General features: G+C 42.1%; 1 protein-coding gene across 2 annotated transcripts in view; it reads right to left on the reverse strand.

Annotated features, from left to right (window-relative positions):
- Nucleotides 1-290: 290 nt before the first annotated feature.
- Nucleotides 291-18,089, reverse strand: part of TMEM178B (transmembrane protein 178B) — a 235,207-nt gene continuing 217,408 nt past the window's right edge. Inside the window, exon 4 of one of the 2 annotated variants that reach the window (XM_062010848.1) lies at nt 291-5,180. In XM_062010848.1, coding sequence (XP_061866832.1) covers nt 5,092-5,180 — 89 coding nt within the window. In that variant the 3' untranslated portion in view covers nt 291-5,091. Of the gene's footprint in view, nt 5,181-13,390; nt 13,732-18,089 lie in introns of those variants that run through there. The other variant, XM_062010839.1, reaches the window with a different exon arrangement.

The raw sequence follows: 18,089 nt of genomic DNA on the forward strand, positions 1-18,089 counted from the left end.
AGATGCTGCTTGTGTCTGTAGTGTTTTGTACAGTGTTTCTGATCAGAAGCCATCTAGTCATTATTATTAATTGCTTTAAAAGAGCATTTCCAGTACTTCATAGCTCAGAGACCACCCACCTTTCAGTTTTGCTCTGTGTCCCTCATCTTTCAGCTGGGGATGGGGATGGTGAGAGGTGCCCAGCCTCGCTCCTGACACAAGTAGACACAACCGCTTAAAACACACAACATGATTTTTTTTTTATTTGTTTAATCAGTTTACATTCCACAACTGACAGTTTACTTATTTACTTTTTAATTTTTCCATGAACAAGTTGTTTAGTTAGTTACCAGACAAGATTTGAATCGATGGAAATACAGTGTTCTGGGCCAATCTGGATAAAACCAAAACCAAATAAAATCAAAACAAAAGGAAAATTGTAAGATGTAGCCAGTTTTTCAGCAAAGTCCTGTGATGTCTTCTGCAACTTTTGTCTTTCGAATTTACAAGGGTTTGTTCATTCCCCCTGTTATTTCCCTGATCTCAACCCCGCTACTAAAGTGATCCTTAAGGGCCGTGGTCCTGCAAACAGTGATGCACACACACTAAAACCCACGTGTCTGCAGATTAGCACCTTGGACGAACGGAACAAGAAGTCTGGGTTTGTTTCACATTCAAACAATGTCTGTTCGCTGCTTCTGCAACAGATTACAGGAAGAAATGGAAAAGTACAATACACTTGATAAGATGTTGCGTTACTTGTGAAATTGGCCATCACACTCACTCTTACCACAACGACCTAACACAATCATCAGTTTTTGTTGATGTATTATTGTTAGCACCGATGGCCACAGGAGCCACTTTCCCTCTTGCAGCAGCATAGGACCTCACAGGTCAAACCTCCAAACCTCACAGGACCTGCCACCCTCAACTACTTGTGACAAATGGATGTTACTATCCAAAACACGTTAAGATCTGCGTGGATTGGCTAAGGATTGTTCTGCTTGGTTGAGCGGCTACATGCACAGCTCAAGTATCCTTGACAATGCCTGAAACTTAATCAGAAATGGGCACATTTTTGGATTTTCAAAATATACTAAAGTTTAATATATTTTAATGCAATTCCCAATCTACCAAAGCAATTAGGCACGTGCCTACCTTTAAGCATGGCGAGAGCATCATTAATGGGACAGTCATGCTTGAAATTAGGCAAGTACTTACATGCTTTGTGGGATCAAAGCTCTCTAGCAGCGTTCTGTTGAAGTCAGGATCCTGAGCATCCTAACCTTGGCTTTCACGTTTACAGCCACTGGCAGATTTGGATAAACCAGGTAGACTCTGGATTTTCAAAAGTGCTGAACAGAGAAGACTCCACCTGAAGCTAGTAGAAGTTGCGAGGGGGCATCAAACTGCTAAACTTCAGGTCTTTCCTCAGGCTTTTGGCTTCCTGTCTCTAAAATGGCTATAATACCTACCTGCCTCAGACAGGTCTGATGTGACTCATACTATTTTCCAAAGAGAAAATATGCCAGATAAATGCAACGTATCAATGCATTTCTCTGAATATGCCTGAGTATCGTGGTATTCTAGCTCCTTTTGTAATCCAGTTTAGATATGTGTGTACTGAACTTAGAGGAAACATAAACATCTGGCCGTGATGCATCCACATGACAAATGTTTTGTACCAGTCATATTATTTTACTTGGGAATGTTCTAGAAAAGCACTGACATACTTCAATTTGCAGGCATTTAAGTGAATTATTATCCTAAGTCTCCCAAACTGTCAATTAGAGACAGTCGTGATTGCAACTCTTGTCATCGCCAAAGGATGGTTATGGGAGTTGTTTCATTTCTTCTGAGCAAAAAGATGTTTTTCCTTAAGGAAACAATGAACAATGAAGGAGTCAAGGAAGGGAAAACCTCCAAAAACTTTTGGCCAGTGTGGTAGCTCATGGCTAGGGGAAATATTACTTGTGGCAGAAGAAAACCTAAAGAGTAAATATCTGCATGAAACGCACCTACTGTGGATGGAGGTGAGTCCAGGGAGTCTGATTCCTCACTGACTCACATGGAGACTCCCACTGCCTTCTCACAGGCATGTTTTGCCATGCCTGCACATATTTGCCGTAGGAGTATGTGATGGCACGAGTGTGAGACAGTGCGGAGTCAGACCTACACTCTGAACTGGCCAAGTGGTTGATGAGCAGCATGGTGAGAGCTTGCAAGACAAGCTTGCAAGGCAAGCTCTCTGATGAGAGATGGCCACCCAAGCTTCATCTATCCTCTGGCCAGAGGAGGCTGTGCAGTCACTCCCTGCTGCAGGGTCACAGGAGTAGTCATGGCCTTCATTAGGATGTGAGATGGAAGTTTTTGTTAAGAGAAAATGGAAAATCATCCAGGAAGATAATTCAAGTGCAGCATGTGGGTGAGAGGCCAGGTAGCTACACCTTTGGCAAAGTTAGGTCAGTGGGGAGGAGACTGTACATGGCCAGACATGCAAGGCTGTTGTATGGAAAGGGAAAGAAAGGTAAACTGGGATAGAGACATCCTTTGAAGCCTCCTCCCAAGTGGTGTTGCACATTGAGTTTATCACTTTTTAAAGGGAGATTTCCTTTGACAGTAAAACTCTTTAAAACTCTGCAAAGTCCTCATGGGACACAACAAGTCTACAGCTAAAAGAGCAATCTCCAACAGTCGCATATCCCGGGGCCCTCCCCATCCCTCTCACAGCGAGGGAGGGCTGGAGGGCCACAATCCAAATTTAGGAAGATTCTGGACAACCATACAGCGAATGGTGCTACATCCTTAAATTTCTGTTATTCCCAAGCTCCTTCTCATTTCCAGAGTTCACTCTTACAGCCTTTATTTCTTTTTCACAGATATCTCAAATAACATAACAGTCACAAATGCAAGAGTTGGTACGGAATAGGATTTAGAGAAAAATGTCTTTACAGGAAGCATCTCTATATTCTCACACAAAGAGAGGAGAAGGAAGAGAGGGAGAGAGAGATACATATCTGACTCCTCAGAAAGGGAAAGGGAGAACAAGAGAGGAATGTCAGGATGAAACACTACAGTTTGGGCAAGGTGGTACCATGCTGAAAATTAACTTTAGATCCCTGTAAGTCAACTTTATCTTTCACTTTCTAGCTAAACTCCTTCTCTAAGTACTGCTATGCAGTACTGAATCTTTATTCCACAGGTTGCTGCAGGCCAGCTGAAGTCCCTCCTGTCATAACAATATTTTTTAAAATAAAGTTCTTCTGAGAGATGGGTGAAGATTGTCAAGTCACTGACTTAAGTTTAGCTGTAGAAATAAACAGTAGTGATCACAGGTTGGCATGACATCCAAAGTTCACTTAGCCTTTGAGTTTTGAGAAACCAGTTTAATCATCCCACTCCTCTGACAGTGTTTTATTCCAGTAAAATATGGGAACACACAAGAGCTCCAAAATTCTTTTACTAGACTAAATTGCTGGTCCTTCCAGACAGACTCACTATCAATATGTGATTCCAAATTCTGGCTCTAAGAGACTCTCGCCATGAGATGGAGATGTATGTTCAGCCTTGTCAGATCAGTTTTCTGAATAATATAGTCACAATTCATTCTCTTCTTGAGTCTGCAGTTTCATTTTTCTGAGGACAACTATAACCGCAACAATAAAGGATAAAATTGCAATCTCTTTAATCTTCATGTAAGCTGTTTGCAAAGCATTTATTAACATTGAAAAAAAAATGAAATTGCCTAAACTGTACTTTGGAGGAGACTTTGTTTTTATCATCATTGCCAGCTAGATAACTTTTTTCAGGCCTGTTTGGAGATAGAGTAGGAAAGTAACCTTTGAATCATCTCAGCCATTCAAACTTTTATGATGTAAATTCACTCTTTGAACTGTTTCAGCAATGTCCAGGACTAGCAGAAAAAGAAACTCTTCCAGGAAGGAAGAATTCAGACCAAAGATCTCTGACTGGAACCACCCAGTTGTCTGTGCCTGGAGACTACTATGGGAAAATCTCCTCAGATGCAATTTCCAAGGGTTGGATCAAGCTCTGTCCTTTGCAGTCATGTTGCAATTTGGTAGGGGAAGGCTACTGAGAACATCTCCTTTTGCTGCAACAGTCTTACAGTATTAATGCCTGTGTTTTGCATGGTGAGCCAGGCCATGCACCTGAAGCGCAGGGCTATGGTTGATCTCCACACGGATGCTCTTCTGCACCAGGTCCCCAATTCATCTCACCAGGATCTAAGATCTTTTAAGATTTTGGGACCACCCACGATAGGTGAGCAGTCACCCTATGGGGTGAGAGGGAACTCCTCAAGCTGACTTAGATGTCACTTTTACTGGTTCACCATCTAGATGTGACTCTTCATTAACTATACAAGAAACTAAGAGCCTATTAACATAAAGAGTTCATGTAAGTGCCTAAAGTTAGTGGAGACAAATGTAGGTCAGAAAATGTAGGCCTTTATGTAGCTTGACTTCATCCACAAAGGTGCTCCTCACAAACCTACACCTACTATAGAAGAACAGCATCCATACAAAGGGCCTCTTAATAAAGGACGAATGAGTCTAGTGAGAGCAGTAATTGGGGAATAGGAATTCTGTTGTGGCTTCTTCAGTCCATTTATTTTCCTTAAAAAAGCCCTTGAGGCCCAGTCCTATGACTGGATAGACGTGTGTGGATGTGTGTGCCACTGACTTCAGTGTGGTACCCCTCCTTAACTAGTGCAATGGCAGAATGAGCTTTTTCCTGGGAAATAGTACATTTTCATTTCTTTCAATTGAAATCTGGGATATATGAGGATTGTGAAAAAGAAACAGTCTTTTGCCTGAAATTCTGTACATCAACCTCAGGTTATTTCAGGTGATCATGAAGCTATGGACATTTTTCGTAAATTTACAAATATATACATATATATACATATATATACACTTATATGTGTGTCAGCCTATGGGCTAGATTTACCACTGTGTTATTCCAGCCACACACAAGTATAATGGCTGCTTTTTACAAAAAGAGATTGGTATAAAGTTGGAGTGACTTAGCAGTGACTGTTTCCATGTCTATGCAAAATATCTTTACGTGGAATGACATATAAGTACAGCTCCCTTACCTAAGTCCCCTCATCACATATATACATAAATAGGATCCAGTCTTACCATTGTTAATGAAGTAAATTTCCCATTGATTCCAATGACCTGTAATCAAAAGGAATTTCAATTAAGGAAAAACTCGAAAGTTCAAGCCCATTTTAGGTACAGTTTACAGCTTTGAAAGTTGTAACTTCTGTCACACTAAGCCTCAAAATGCTTTAAAAATAATTTAAGTTACTGCAGAAAAATATCTGCAAAAGTCCCCAAGTATGCTGTATTGTGTAAGTAGGGGAAATTTTGTCCTGCAAAAGATCAAACAACAGGTACATGAATACAAACACTATAAGTGATGGAAATTGCCGAGTAAAAATAGTAACAGTTTAAATTAGATGTCTGCGATTGTTGTTGGTGCCCAGGAGTTATAAATAATTCAGTACACTCTAACTGAATAGTCTAAGGCTGCACTTTTATTCTGATTACGCAAACCTTTTTCTTATGATCTATATTGTTAATGAATAACCCTTCATAAAAAATACAGCCTTATGCTCTACAGTCAGATGAAAACTATTCTTGAGAGAAAATGTTGCAAGAGCTTAATCAGATTAGGAACATATATGGTTTTAAAAAAATATGCAGGCACCAAAGGAATTTAGTGTTTTACTCCTCTTCACCGTCTAAGGAGGAACTGGATGCTGAGGCTCTTTTGTCTAGCTGGGCCTCAGAGACTGAGCTGTGTCTGATTTGTTCTCCGTGGTGTCTACATCACTTCAAAACTGGGGCAAAACTCACAGGTCATAGAGCTTTTTGAAGACTCGACCATCCCTTCTACTGTAGAATCACTCTAACTCTCTGGGTATTTCTGACCAGCTGGAAAAATAACAGGGCCACTTGAAACAATTTGCTTTACAGTGATATTCCTGTGCCTTGCTGCCACAGGTAGGGCTGAGAGCCGCGGGGATATGAAGCTCCCTGCTGTGCTGAGCAGTGTTGACCGCAGTCTTTGTGCTCCAACAGCCCACACAACAGACCCTCTGCAGAGGACAGAAATAAAAGGTAGGCAGTGTCCTGCCGTGGTGCTGCCTCTCAGCACAGTGGGATTTTTACACTAAGGGATCATAAACCTTTCTGATTTGGTGGTGGTATGGCACATTTTTTCCTCTCATGACAGGCCATCTGTGTTAAAGAAGCACGTTGTGACGGTGAGTTGGAAAAATCAATCTTTTGAATACCAAGGCTGTCCTTCTCATGGAACTTCAACTTTTTTCCTTCAGCCATATGCACTCAGAAAGTGACACCCGTATCTGTCACTCATGAGTGACAGGTTAGTACCAGGCTCTGTGGCACTACACTTACTATCGACTCTGTGGCACTACTTACTATCTACTAAGGACTTGTGGACGCAACTACATTCTTCCAGGTAGGATAACTAGCTCAGGATTGATTGGATCAGAAGTAGCTCTGTAGAAACCTTGTATTGAAGAGGTCAGGTCTGGAGAGTCTGTGTTTCAGGATGTTTCTGTCCTGAGCTGTTTACTGCCTCCCTTTCTGCTGGATATATCTGCCCAAAGGCAAAATAGGCAGAAAGAAACACATATTGGTGACTCAGTTGCTTCTTTTTCCCTGCACCTCTGGGACAAGAACATTGTTAACTCCTTCTTAAATACTCTAATACATTTTGATGGTGAATACACAATTTATCCCAGTTGTATTTTGCTTCCCTGTGTCTCTTCAGCAGATAGTTGCCACACGATCTGCACGCACAACCTAACAGACACAGATGGCATCTGAATTGCATTGCAACTCCTGAGTTAAGTATAAAAGAATAGAAATCAAACCATTATGCTGCATTTTGCCATGTATTGTTTCTTTATATGATACATGTATTTACAGGTTACTAGCACCCACACCATGTGGGATGTACATGTGTGGGTGTCTAAGGAAGGAGGGAAGTGAGGGTGTCCATGTGTGTACACCTTACACAAGAAAACCTTTGAAGTCACTTTCTGCCACTCTGAAGGAGTGTTAATCTCTGAAAGAAAAATACAAAAATGCAGTCCTAGAAAGACTGACAATTCCTGCCGCTGATGCCACAGGCAACGTTGGATTGTCCTCACGTAATTCTACCAATGCTCATCAATTTTGACCTCTAGTAATTGCTATTAGGTTTCCTTTTTTTCACTCCCCCACCTTCCCCTGCAGATAACCTATTTAAACCTCCCATGTTTTCCTTGCAAGTCTTCCCTGAGTAAGGAAGGAGTGCTTTACTACAGGTGAGCAGCATTTCATTTCCCTTTTGTGGCCTATATAGAGGCAGCTGTCTAGGCTCTTTCTCCAAGTTAAATCCTAAGCACATGCAAGGCATACTGCAATTAAATTGGCGGCATTGTATCAGGCTCTAGTTCTCCCACTGATGCCAACAGGGAGCTCCTCAGTGTCCCGTGGCACTAGTAGTAGTATGTCATTTGTTCTAAAAACTGTTGCAAACTCTAACTACAGCTCTGAAAAAGGCTGTAGGGTTGGGTTGTTGGTGGGACAGATAGGATGGAAACTCTAAATTGGGGGAACAGGCAGGACGTAACATCTGACGACTCCTTTCTAAAGCCAAAGATTAGATATTGCATGTAAGCACAAATTTCATTTTCAGTGTTAACCAAGACAGCACTAAAATATTTTCCAAGGCACCTGATCCAAAACTTACTGGAGCCAAGGGAAAGCTTTCTATGGACTTCAACAGACTATGGAACAGATGCATTATATTCCTGGCTATAACTGCAAACAGTGGAGCCATAAGTTTTGAGCTAAGCCTTGTTTTTATGAGTTTTCAGATTAGACTAGTTGAATCAAGATCTTACGGATCTGGCTTGGAATTTGCAATCAAACTTTAGTATTTTTCTGAAACTCAGTTCTTGACCTTGGAAATTCATCCATCCCTGATCTTTCCATGCCATTTGTGCTTCATGCACACTTTTTACTCTGTCTCTTAGTGGTGCCTGGTAATCATTCAGAGCTGTCTCCTTTTTTCACCTTGAGCCTTCCCTTGCTGGCTGGATGAGCACGGCAGTAGGGGCCATGAAAGAGTACAAAACCCGAGGACAAGGAAACGCATGCGTTGGTTCGTGTGGATGTGCCTGAGCACTCCTATAGCCCTTCTAGGCCTATGTAGAGACACACAGAAGAAAGAGCCCAAATAATGTATGTCTTTATTTAAGCTATACTTGGTAACATACTATTTCCTCTCCATTTCACTGCTGGCTGTTAGCTTGGCACTCAAGAATTAAGGAGAGATTACAGTGATTTTCTTCTGAGCTCTGCTTATCAGTGGGGCTCCAAGGTTGAGAATGATTTGGAGGCGCTGCACAGTGGGTAAATGGACAGCCATGGAGACACAGTCTTCCAGAAACGCTTGGGAATCTGAGATACTCCCTGCATATCAATCATCTCCCTCACCAACATGGTTTTATTCATCATCCCATGAGCCTCACAGCTAACATGCCATAGCTAGAAGTGGTCCCAAACGACTCGCTTCTGCAAGAAAGCAGAATACCTACACTCTCATGATTCTCTCCTGGGAGGATGAGAATCCTTTGTTTAGAAGACTCTGAGGACTGGTTTTTTCCCTTTCTTTTGTTACTGAAGCTGGAATAAATTTTTTTAAAGTAATGGCAATTTTTCAAAAGCTACTGCTTTTGTTCAAAGAAATTGCTCTGGTCACTGGTGGTTTGTGATCCACTTGTGACTGTCCCTGGGCTAGAATGAAAGACAAAAAAAAAAATCCCAACTAGAAATATAACTGGAGTGTCTGTACTATTTAGATCAGGGAAGATCAGTTGTGTGTTTGCAGAGAAGGAGACAGTAGAGATAATATATACAGGCGGCCATTGTGAGTCAGGAATTTTAACACACAAACAGCTTTAGCTTGAAGAAGAAGGTGTCCTATACAGTACTTAAGATACAGAGCACATGGACTCCTGCCATGTAGCCCCTCACATATACAGTGCCCCTGGCAGGGATGGACAGCAGAACTCCCTGTAGCTAACTCACTGCAGCCACAGGATAACTTCATTGTTCAATAAATGAATCACTCTGCACAAAACCTCCACCTGCAGACAGCAGTGGGTTGAGCCAATTCATCCCGTGTCCCCAGGACTGGCATTTTTTGACATCTGCTTTCACTGCAGTCAAGTTCCTCTGTCGTCTCTGGAGCACAGAGACATGTTGTCTCAGTGGTACAAATGAAAGGCCATGTGAGGGAAAGAGCCTGCCAGTTACAGACCGCATGTTACCACCTCATGGAACAGGAGAGCAAACACCCACTGGTACATTAGGCTAAGGATAAGAGTGTTGCTTTATCTACAAGGGGAATATAGGAAAAGAAGAGCAGGGGCTGGACTCTGCAGGAAGCTGAACATCATCCAGGAAAGCACATACTTAACATTCAGCATATGAACAGTCTATCAAAGGTAAGGGAAGTGGTCACATGATCCAAGTGAAGCACATGCTTATGTGCTTCACCAGAGCAGATCTGAAGGGCAGAGTCAAGCCCCTTAACGCTGGGATTGCAGCTAACGGATTTCTAATTAACTACTCCTCCAACTAGAAAACCACACACTAGTCATAAGGCTTGAATCTCTGTTCAGAAAGATATTTCAAAGCCTCCCCAAAATGCAAAAACTCAGACTAGGTGGGAGCGTGCTTTTGCTCAGGTCAGATGGAGACACTAACCACCACAAATTTGGATGTGGATGTATTTCGGGTCAACTCTGCTTTAAAGATAAGCATGAGACAACAGAAAGTGTGGTAGGGCTGTGAACCTCCTTCAAAGGTATAGAGGCATATGGGGCTCCTTCCAGTCCTGCAAGTAGCGCAGAGAGAAATTCACAACATCCCAAGGGGATTTTGTCCTTATCTAATGCCAAGATGAGAGAACTGGTGCTTAGACAAATAGTCCCTTTGGGAATCTAGTTTGAGATTACAGTTACATGATCATTGGCTGCTTCTGATACTTAGTCCCATGTTTTTTTAAGATGCTTCATGGTCACACAGGCTTTAGAAAGCCTATGCTGTAGTGAGTGGAAAAATCACAGAACTGGCCTAAAAATCCAGGCTTAACTCTTTTTTTGTTGTTGCAAATAAGAATAACCATAACCCTCTGCCACCATCACCACACACAGACACACAGGTTTCATATACAGCTTGTAAACCAACACTGTCAGAGAATACTTCATCGAGGCAGAACTATTTTCATGCCAGCTGCAGAAAGAAAGGAAAGTTTTGAGGATTTGTGAAAGAGCAAAATAATTTCCATCTCTTTAAATCTTACTGCTATACCTCTTTTTTAAAACTGTATCTATAAAAGAATACACCCTGTGACACTGTGATGAGTCACAGATCGCACAAGAGCGCACATCATCACAGGAGCTGTTGTACTGCTTCCCATGCCACTGGGCCTGATGGTGGACACCAGCTAGATACTACTGTGCCCTTTGCTTTACCTGGGTCACTCCAGGTATCTGTATTCACAGGAAGCACCTTCCCTATCACACTCAGCACTGCAGAGGAGGAAGAAAGTTTGCATTCAGAGCTGTTTGAATCCAACTACTACCATTTTTGTAAAGCAACGGTCTCTTAATCAGAAAGTTGGTTTTTTTTTTTTCTGGAACTGTTCATATTTTGAAAAATTTCACATTTTAATAGGTATTTTTTGATTTCTAGTTATTGACTTTCTGCTTTCAGTTTTCATTTAGCTTTCCAAGAGCTGTTTTTATTTTTTATTTCCTTCTTCGCTCCAATAATAATTCATCAGCCTCTTTACCTAGTAGGCACTTGCACAGTCAAACGGTTTCAAAGCTTTTCAAAACCACTCTATTTAAAAACCTTGACAGGAAAAAAAAAAAGAAGAAATAAACCAATCTACTTTAAAAGGAAATTTCTTCAGAAGGCATTTTCAACTTCAGTAAATTAATACTTTCTCCAGTCAGATATAATGGAGAATGAAACGACAAAATGTCATTTGCCAGGGATGCTACTTCAGTGGCAACACATTGGTTTGGCAGCCGGTATTGGCACGTTTGGGGAATCTGTAGACCAGAGAAAGCAAAAGGTAGGTATTTGAGCAAGAATGAAAGAAATTGAGATACTCCAAAATACTCTCCAGAAACTTCATTTCTTTGGGCACTGTTAAAAAAGCAACATCATCCCACAAAGTGTAATGGGAAGCAGAGCTGGAAGGGGAATGGCTGGCTTTGCAATGGCATTGCATAATAATTATTTGTTGGTTGGATTTTTTTCTAACCGAGTAAAATACTATTTCTTACCAGATGTACAAATGGCACGACCTGGAAATGAATGCCTTCACTTCTGTGCAGTAGGCACAGTTTCAACAGGTTGCCTCCTTCTCCTGATGAGTTTTTGTAGATGCAGAGGATGATTTTTATTGACTATTGAGGACTGATGGCATGCAGCTATCGTGTAAGAAAGGATTGCTGGTAGTACCCCGGAATTAAGAGCATGTTGGATTGGGTTAGTTCTGGGGAGGCCTTTTTCCTTTGCCGTGTCTCCCTTTGCCTATGTGTTTGCCAGTGATACTCTCACTCAAGCATATGGACATTCACTCATTGCCCCTTCAGACTCCATTTGGTTACATGCTTATCCCTTTCTCCCCGCCTTCCCTGCAGCCAATGTTCCCTTGAAGGACCCGCTGCCCTCATAGCCAAAATGCTTTACGTCCCCTAATGGTATTTACTTGTCTCTCCAGACTTTGCTATTCGTTTAGCTCTTCTGGGACCTATGACCTGAAGGATAGCAAGAGCAGAGTGAAGGAAACAGGAGACAACAGGAAGACGAGTAGCAGGGAAAAGAGAAAGACCAAAAGAGAGAGAGAGAGAGAGTCCCATTTGTGGATTCACATTTATATCATACAATGTTTGAGCTCATGGGAAACGGATCTCCGTTCTCTGCATCTAACCCTTTCGCTTCCATCTGTACACAGTTCTCCCAGATGGAGAGTGGAGACATCCAGTGAACCGGGGCAGTTTCCAAAGACAAGATGTGGGAAGGTCTTATTTGGCATACATGAACACAACAAGAGGCATCTCTTACTTCTCCCTTAGAAAAATTAGCTCTCCTTTTCTCCTCAGCAATGGCCTTTGCCCAGTTGTCTTAAGCATCCAAAATTGAAACTTGATGAAATCCCACTTCAGCAAATACCTGAGAAGAACGATTGCCAGGGATTTCCCCACCTCCCTTCTCTCTGGTCGGTCTTCCCTGGGATCTGCCATCTCAAATTCTCAGATGTTCCATGAAAACAAAAAAACATCCTGGAATCCAGCAGAGGAGACATGCTGTCCTAGACCTGAGAGCGTTCCTACCGCTTCTGCGGTTGCGGTGCCTCAGTCTTGGGCCACAAACACAGCATGGATGGTTTAGTGGACAATCACATTGCAATGTTTTAATTTTTTCTCTTTTTTTTTCTTAAAAAAAAAATAAATAAAAGAAGAGGGAAGAAAAAGTTATACACACGTGTATCACAGCATTTTCAAAAGGCCTTCTGCTGCATTGACATTAGCAGTTCAGCCTCAGATGTAAGCCTGGATGTAAGGCAGCTGGAAGATTAATATCCCATTGTTGGTAAGTCCGCTGAGATGTCTTCGTGGAGTTGATTTTTGTTGTTGTTTTCTGGTTTTATTTTGTTAGATCCATATATTATTATTTTCACTTGTTTGCTTCTCTCTAAGTTTGGCAGGCAAAGAGAAAATGCTTTTCTGCTTTTCCCCACATGTTCCATCCATTTTCTTTTCTGTGTTTTACGCAAAAAAAAAAAACAAACCACCAACCCAAAACTACAAAACCAATGACAGGGCAGGATTCTGTCATTATGTTTTAAGAAAGAAAAAGAAAGTGGGTGGGTTTTTGATAATGGCCTTGAGGAGGTATGTTGTAGAGATGGCTCAAATGCTTGATTTGTTCCTTTACTTGCTGTTAGCATTTTCCCTTCTGGCTGCAATGGACAAGCTTTTTGTCCTTGCCCACCCCACCCTCCATGTCCTGTGCAGTGTCTGGCTCCTAATTCCCCACACGGGCCCCCATTTCCCCTTCCCAAATGGCAGTAGGTAGGGCCATCTGTATGTTCATTTGACCTCTAAGGTATGACGCTGAAGTTAAGAGTTGGATGGAAGAGCCATGTGAGAGAAAAGCTTTCCCATCGCTGTGAGAAAGAACGAAGCGACACAGAGTCCGGTGGAGATGTGAGTGCCATGTTGGACTCACCTCTACCTTGGCACTGGCATTAATTTGAGATTATATATATATATATAATTATATATACATATATATGCATGTAAAGGTATACATAGACATATATATATATATATGTGTGTGTGTGTGTGTGTATTCGTTTGCTATTCGTTTTAGCACACTGTCCCGTTCTCAGGTCTAGATTTGGGGCAGTTGGTCCTGGGGACAGGTTGGACAGAAGGGGCCAGAGTGCAGAAGAAGCCAGAGATAAGAGTGAGGCCCAGGCCCCCCCATGCACAGAACATGGACCAGCCATAGCCATGGCTGATGTCGTCGGGAAGTCCGTACAGGTAACGGGGGTAGCGGGAGAGCTCAAAGTTGATTCCAGCCACACACGTGCACAGTGAAATGATGCAGAAGGTTCCTGGAGGAGAACGGGAAAGGGGAGAAGGAGGGAGGAAAAAAACAAAGAGAAGTTAGAAGAGTGAGAGACATACCACTTTCCAAGCTGCTTGATAAGAGCTGCTGCAAGCAGTAAGGAAATACATAACAGGAGATGTTCATACAGAAAGTGGCTCAGTCTAGCAGCTCCACAGGGAAAGAACCAAGAGTGCCGCCAGAGCCTTGAGTATTGATCTGATGCTAAACAGAGCTGTATGGAGAAACTTCAACAGAAACGGTTTTTTCATTATGATCACTCCCTTGGGAACCAGAATGCTTCGTGAAACCATTGATTTTTCTGGAATTGTGCTTCAGATAAATACACACCAAATCATCATCATGTTTTAGAGGGAAGGGGGAGTGGAAGCTTGTCTTTTGTAAAAAAAAAATAAATCAATTCTTCACTGATGAATTTCATAGAAGTATTATGAAACACTTGACATATTATGGCTCTGTTGAAAAGTACCTTTGAAATGACTTGAGAGATTTTCTCAGACTTTTCTAAACTCTTTCATTATGCACCTTCCTTTTAAATACCACTGTCAAAATCTTAAAATCCCTCACAAATTTCAGATGCTGCTCTCTGTATGACTCCAGTTCCAATCTAAATGCCCTCTGCAGTGCTGGGAAAATCTTCAAAATATCCTATTCTTGTTTTCCATCTCTGCAGCAATATTTCATTTCTTCCTGAGAACACCGCAAGGACAGGCTTCATAACTCTGTCAGGTGGTAAGTGCTACAGAAAGACAAACATATCAGATGAGAGTGAACCTTAGCCCACCCAGATGAGTCTAATTTTGATCTTTGGCCTTCAGCTTCATCAAAGCTAAACTCTAAGCTCCTGAAATGTCACTGTTGCCACCCACACACCAAATAATGGGTAGCTACAGAAACTACATGCCTGTCTCAAGAGATAACAACTAAAGTCAACATAAAGTTGGTAGTTTATTTTTCTTCTCTAATTCCTCCTTATGTGGGCCTCTCTGAATTGCTTGCAGAGCCCTGGGCACAGAAGGTAACCTACAGGACATGTGCTGTAGTAACATGCATGGTCAGTCCTGTGTGTTGTGCATAGATCACAGAGTAGCATGCTACATGTACTACCTGTGCAACACGTCCTGCATCTGTTCACTAGCAGCTCATGCTGAGGAATCCCCTACTCTTCCTTAACAACCCTCCAAAGCAGTCACAGCCAGTCTTTTTAGTGTCAAGCTCTTTTCCTCTGGTGCCCTTGCCACCTTCCTGCCCCTACTCATGCTTATCTTCTGAAACATTTTCCTATTGTTTCACTGCTGATTTGTGCTTTTTAGTTACAGCTGCATTGAAGAAATGGATTTTACACTACATTCACGCTGAAGACACAGGTAAGACTTCAAAGCACAGAGCAGGACAAAAGAGGAGATTTTTCTCTCAGAATCCCTTCCTCAAAAATCAGGTTGTTTGATTAGAAACCACACACTTTTCTGTGTTTTACCCAGTAACATGAAGGTATCTGACAAGCACACGGTTGGTCCCTGTGCAACATGCCAACAATGTTGTGAGATCAGGGTAAAAAAGGATCCATCAGAGTCACTGTGCTCTGAATCAAGATCTGTGGCTTGTTTCAAACAGCTGTGGTTAGAAAATGGCATGAAAGGCCTTTCTTTGCTAGGAAGAACATGATAATTTCAGCTCTCTCAAAATACAAGATTGTTAAGAGAGGTGGGTGGGAAAATCTGTGCGGCCAGAATGAAGCTGCATTTGCTAAGTATAAAAGGGAAGGAAATAACTTTGGATTTCAAATACTCCCTGTGCTTTCACGTGTTGTCTTGGCTGTTTTGATCACAAGCTCTTCAATGCAACAAGTGTTGCTTACTCTTTGTATTTGCCAAATATATCAGCACTCCACCTTGCTGGGAGTATTCTGCCCCTTACAAGTGAACAATAAAGAAGAACAAGTAACAACAATTGAGAATAAAGCAAATCACAAGCATGGGACTCTTTAAAAAGGCTGCCCTTACCCTACCCCTTCACTGGAGAATGTGCTAATCCCATGAGGACAAAGAATGACTGCCATGCACAACATTAGAGGATCCTTGGTACAGTCATTGGCCTGTTTGAACTCTGTGCTTCTGTGCTCTGTGCTTCTATAGCACAGGTTTATAAGCCTCCCTAGTGCTATTCATTACAGACACAAAAAGTAGCATTTTATACCACCTAGAAGAATTTTTATGGCCATTATATGACCCCTACGTGTTGTTTGTATTCAGCCAAACAAGGAAGTTCCCAGTTGTAGTTAAATTGGCCTCTCACCGAGAGGGTTACTGTTGAAAACTGAGTAAAGTTACTACCTCATGACTATTCGGCAACTTTTCCTCATGAACTGGCAGTCTAACACAAAGGATCATCCTTGCAAACGGCATGATTTTTGGCCATCATAGTGAAAAAGTCATGGTGGAAGGGATGCAGAGAGTGAGCTTTACAATTGGAAGCATAAACTCCGCTAGTCTGGGTAAGACACAGCTGGGATGAAGAAGGAGGGAAGCCGTGGCTTCTGCCCATGACACTGTCTGTACTAACAATGCAGCACTTCAGAAGCAACAGTTACAGAAAGCCATGAACATCCTTAACCCCAAGATTATTTTTTTCCCCAGAAAATAAACTGAATCCTTATTCATTTTCACAACAGTTTATTGCTGTCAGTGAGGTGCCCTCCTACAAGTGCATTAATGCTCCAGATCCCCAGGCATCTGCAGCACTACAAACTTTAATTTCTTTGGGAAAAATGTTCCCACAACTCTGGCCCAAGTAGATGACCAGATCTGAAGGCTGGTGGTCCACCCATGGAACACAGAATGCGAATGACATGCGGTAATAAGAGCTCACGGGGGATGTGCAGGTACACAAGCTGAATGGGGGACATAAAGATCATCTCTTTCAGCAGCTGGGGAGAGCAGAATACACTAAGTTCTTTGTGCTGGGATTTCCATGTTATCATCCTAAGCAAGACATTAATGAATGAGACAAGGCAACAGCAGTGTTTTTGACATAAGCAATTCACTGCAAAATGCTTCAGTCAGGTGAGAGATGAAATTTCATGTAAAGCTGTGTCTGTGTCACAGACTGCTCTTTGATGTGTAGCCAAAGCTTCACCTTGACTCCTTATCAGACAGTCACCCTTCCTCTCAGGCTGGTTTTGACAGTGTTTGTCCTGCTAATGGACTGATGATCAACAGTGGTTTGAACACCTGAGCTATTAAATACCTTGTGGCTGTCTTGGGCGTTTCTTCTTACATATTACAGAAGAAGAATATTATACATTACATTGAATGTCTCTACCATTTAGACTCATTTGCTTATGAAGGAGATGGACTTATTTGCTGTACATGTGTATAAGATCAGAGTCCTGCCATCTTTACTGCAGAGGCAGACATGGCCTGGAGAGGAATGGCTGGGAAGGATAATATCATTGTTGGCTAAAGCTTAATTCAGTGTGGGTTATGAGTCAGAGCCCTTTGCTGTAGCTGGTTTTAAGTACAATCATATCAAGCAGAGGTGTGGGCCTCTGCTCCTTTTTTTTGTTTTTTTCCCAGTATATGTCTCTTTTCTTTCCTATCAGTTTGTGTGTGTGAGGGGCTACAATGTCTCCATTTGCAAACAATCCATATCAAAGATGTTTGAATTTTGCATAACACCAGTGCCCCCCTGAACCATCAGAAGCCATGTCCTTTGCCTGCAGACCTGGCTCAGCTTCCACAGGGATAGAGCTTGAGGGATTTCACAGGGTTTGTGGTGTTTTGTGAGACAAGAACTGCTCCTGTTCTTAGGTATACTGCAAAGGAACTTAAGTCTTCATGGTGCTGGTGCGCAAACAGATCCCACTGGCAGAAGCTTCATCTAAACATCCTTGTCCCTAGTATTGGGGATGAGGTGTCTAACTGTAGCCTCAAGGAGACATCACCAATTTGAAGTCAAGGGAAAACCAAAAAGATAGTAACTAAAATGATCTGGGCACCAAGAACGCCCCTGAGATCCTCCTTTCAACAAATCATTTTTCTCATTATTTGGAGAACCTTTCTACCATGTCATAGAATCATAGAATCATAGAATGATAGGGTTGGAAGGGACCTTTAGAGATCATCTAGTCCAACCCCCCTGCAGAAGCAGGTCCACCTAGATCAGGTCACATAGAAACATGTCCAGGCGGGTCTTGAAGGCCTCGAAGGAAGGAGACTCCACAATCCCCTGGGCAGCCTGTGCCAGGGCTCCCTCACCTGAACGGTGAAATAGTTTTTCTTATGTTTAAGTGGAACTTTTTGTGTTCCAGCTTCATCCCATTACCCCTTATCCTGTTACTAGCTA

This window comes from Colius striatus, chromosome 1 (assembly GCF_028858725.1).
Source record: "Colius striatus isolate bColStr4 chromosome 1, bColStr4.1.hap1, whole genome shotgun sequence".
Classification (NCBI taxonomy): domain Eukaryota; kingdom Metazoa; phylum Chordata; class Aves; order Coliiformes; family Coliidae; genus Colius; species Colius striatus.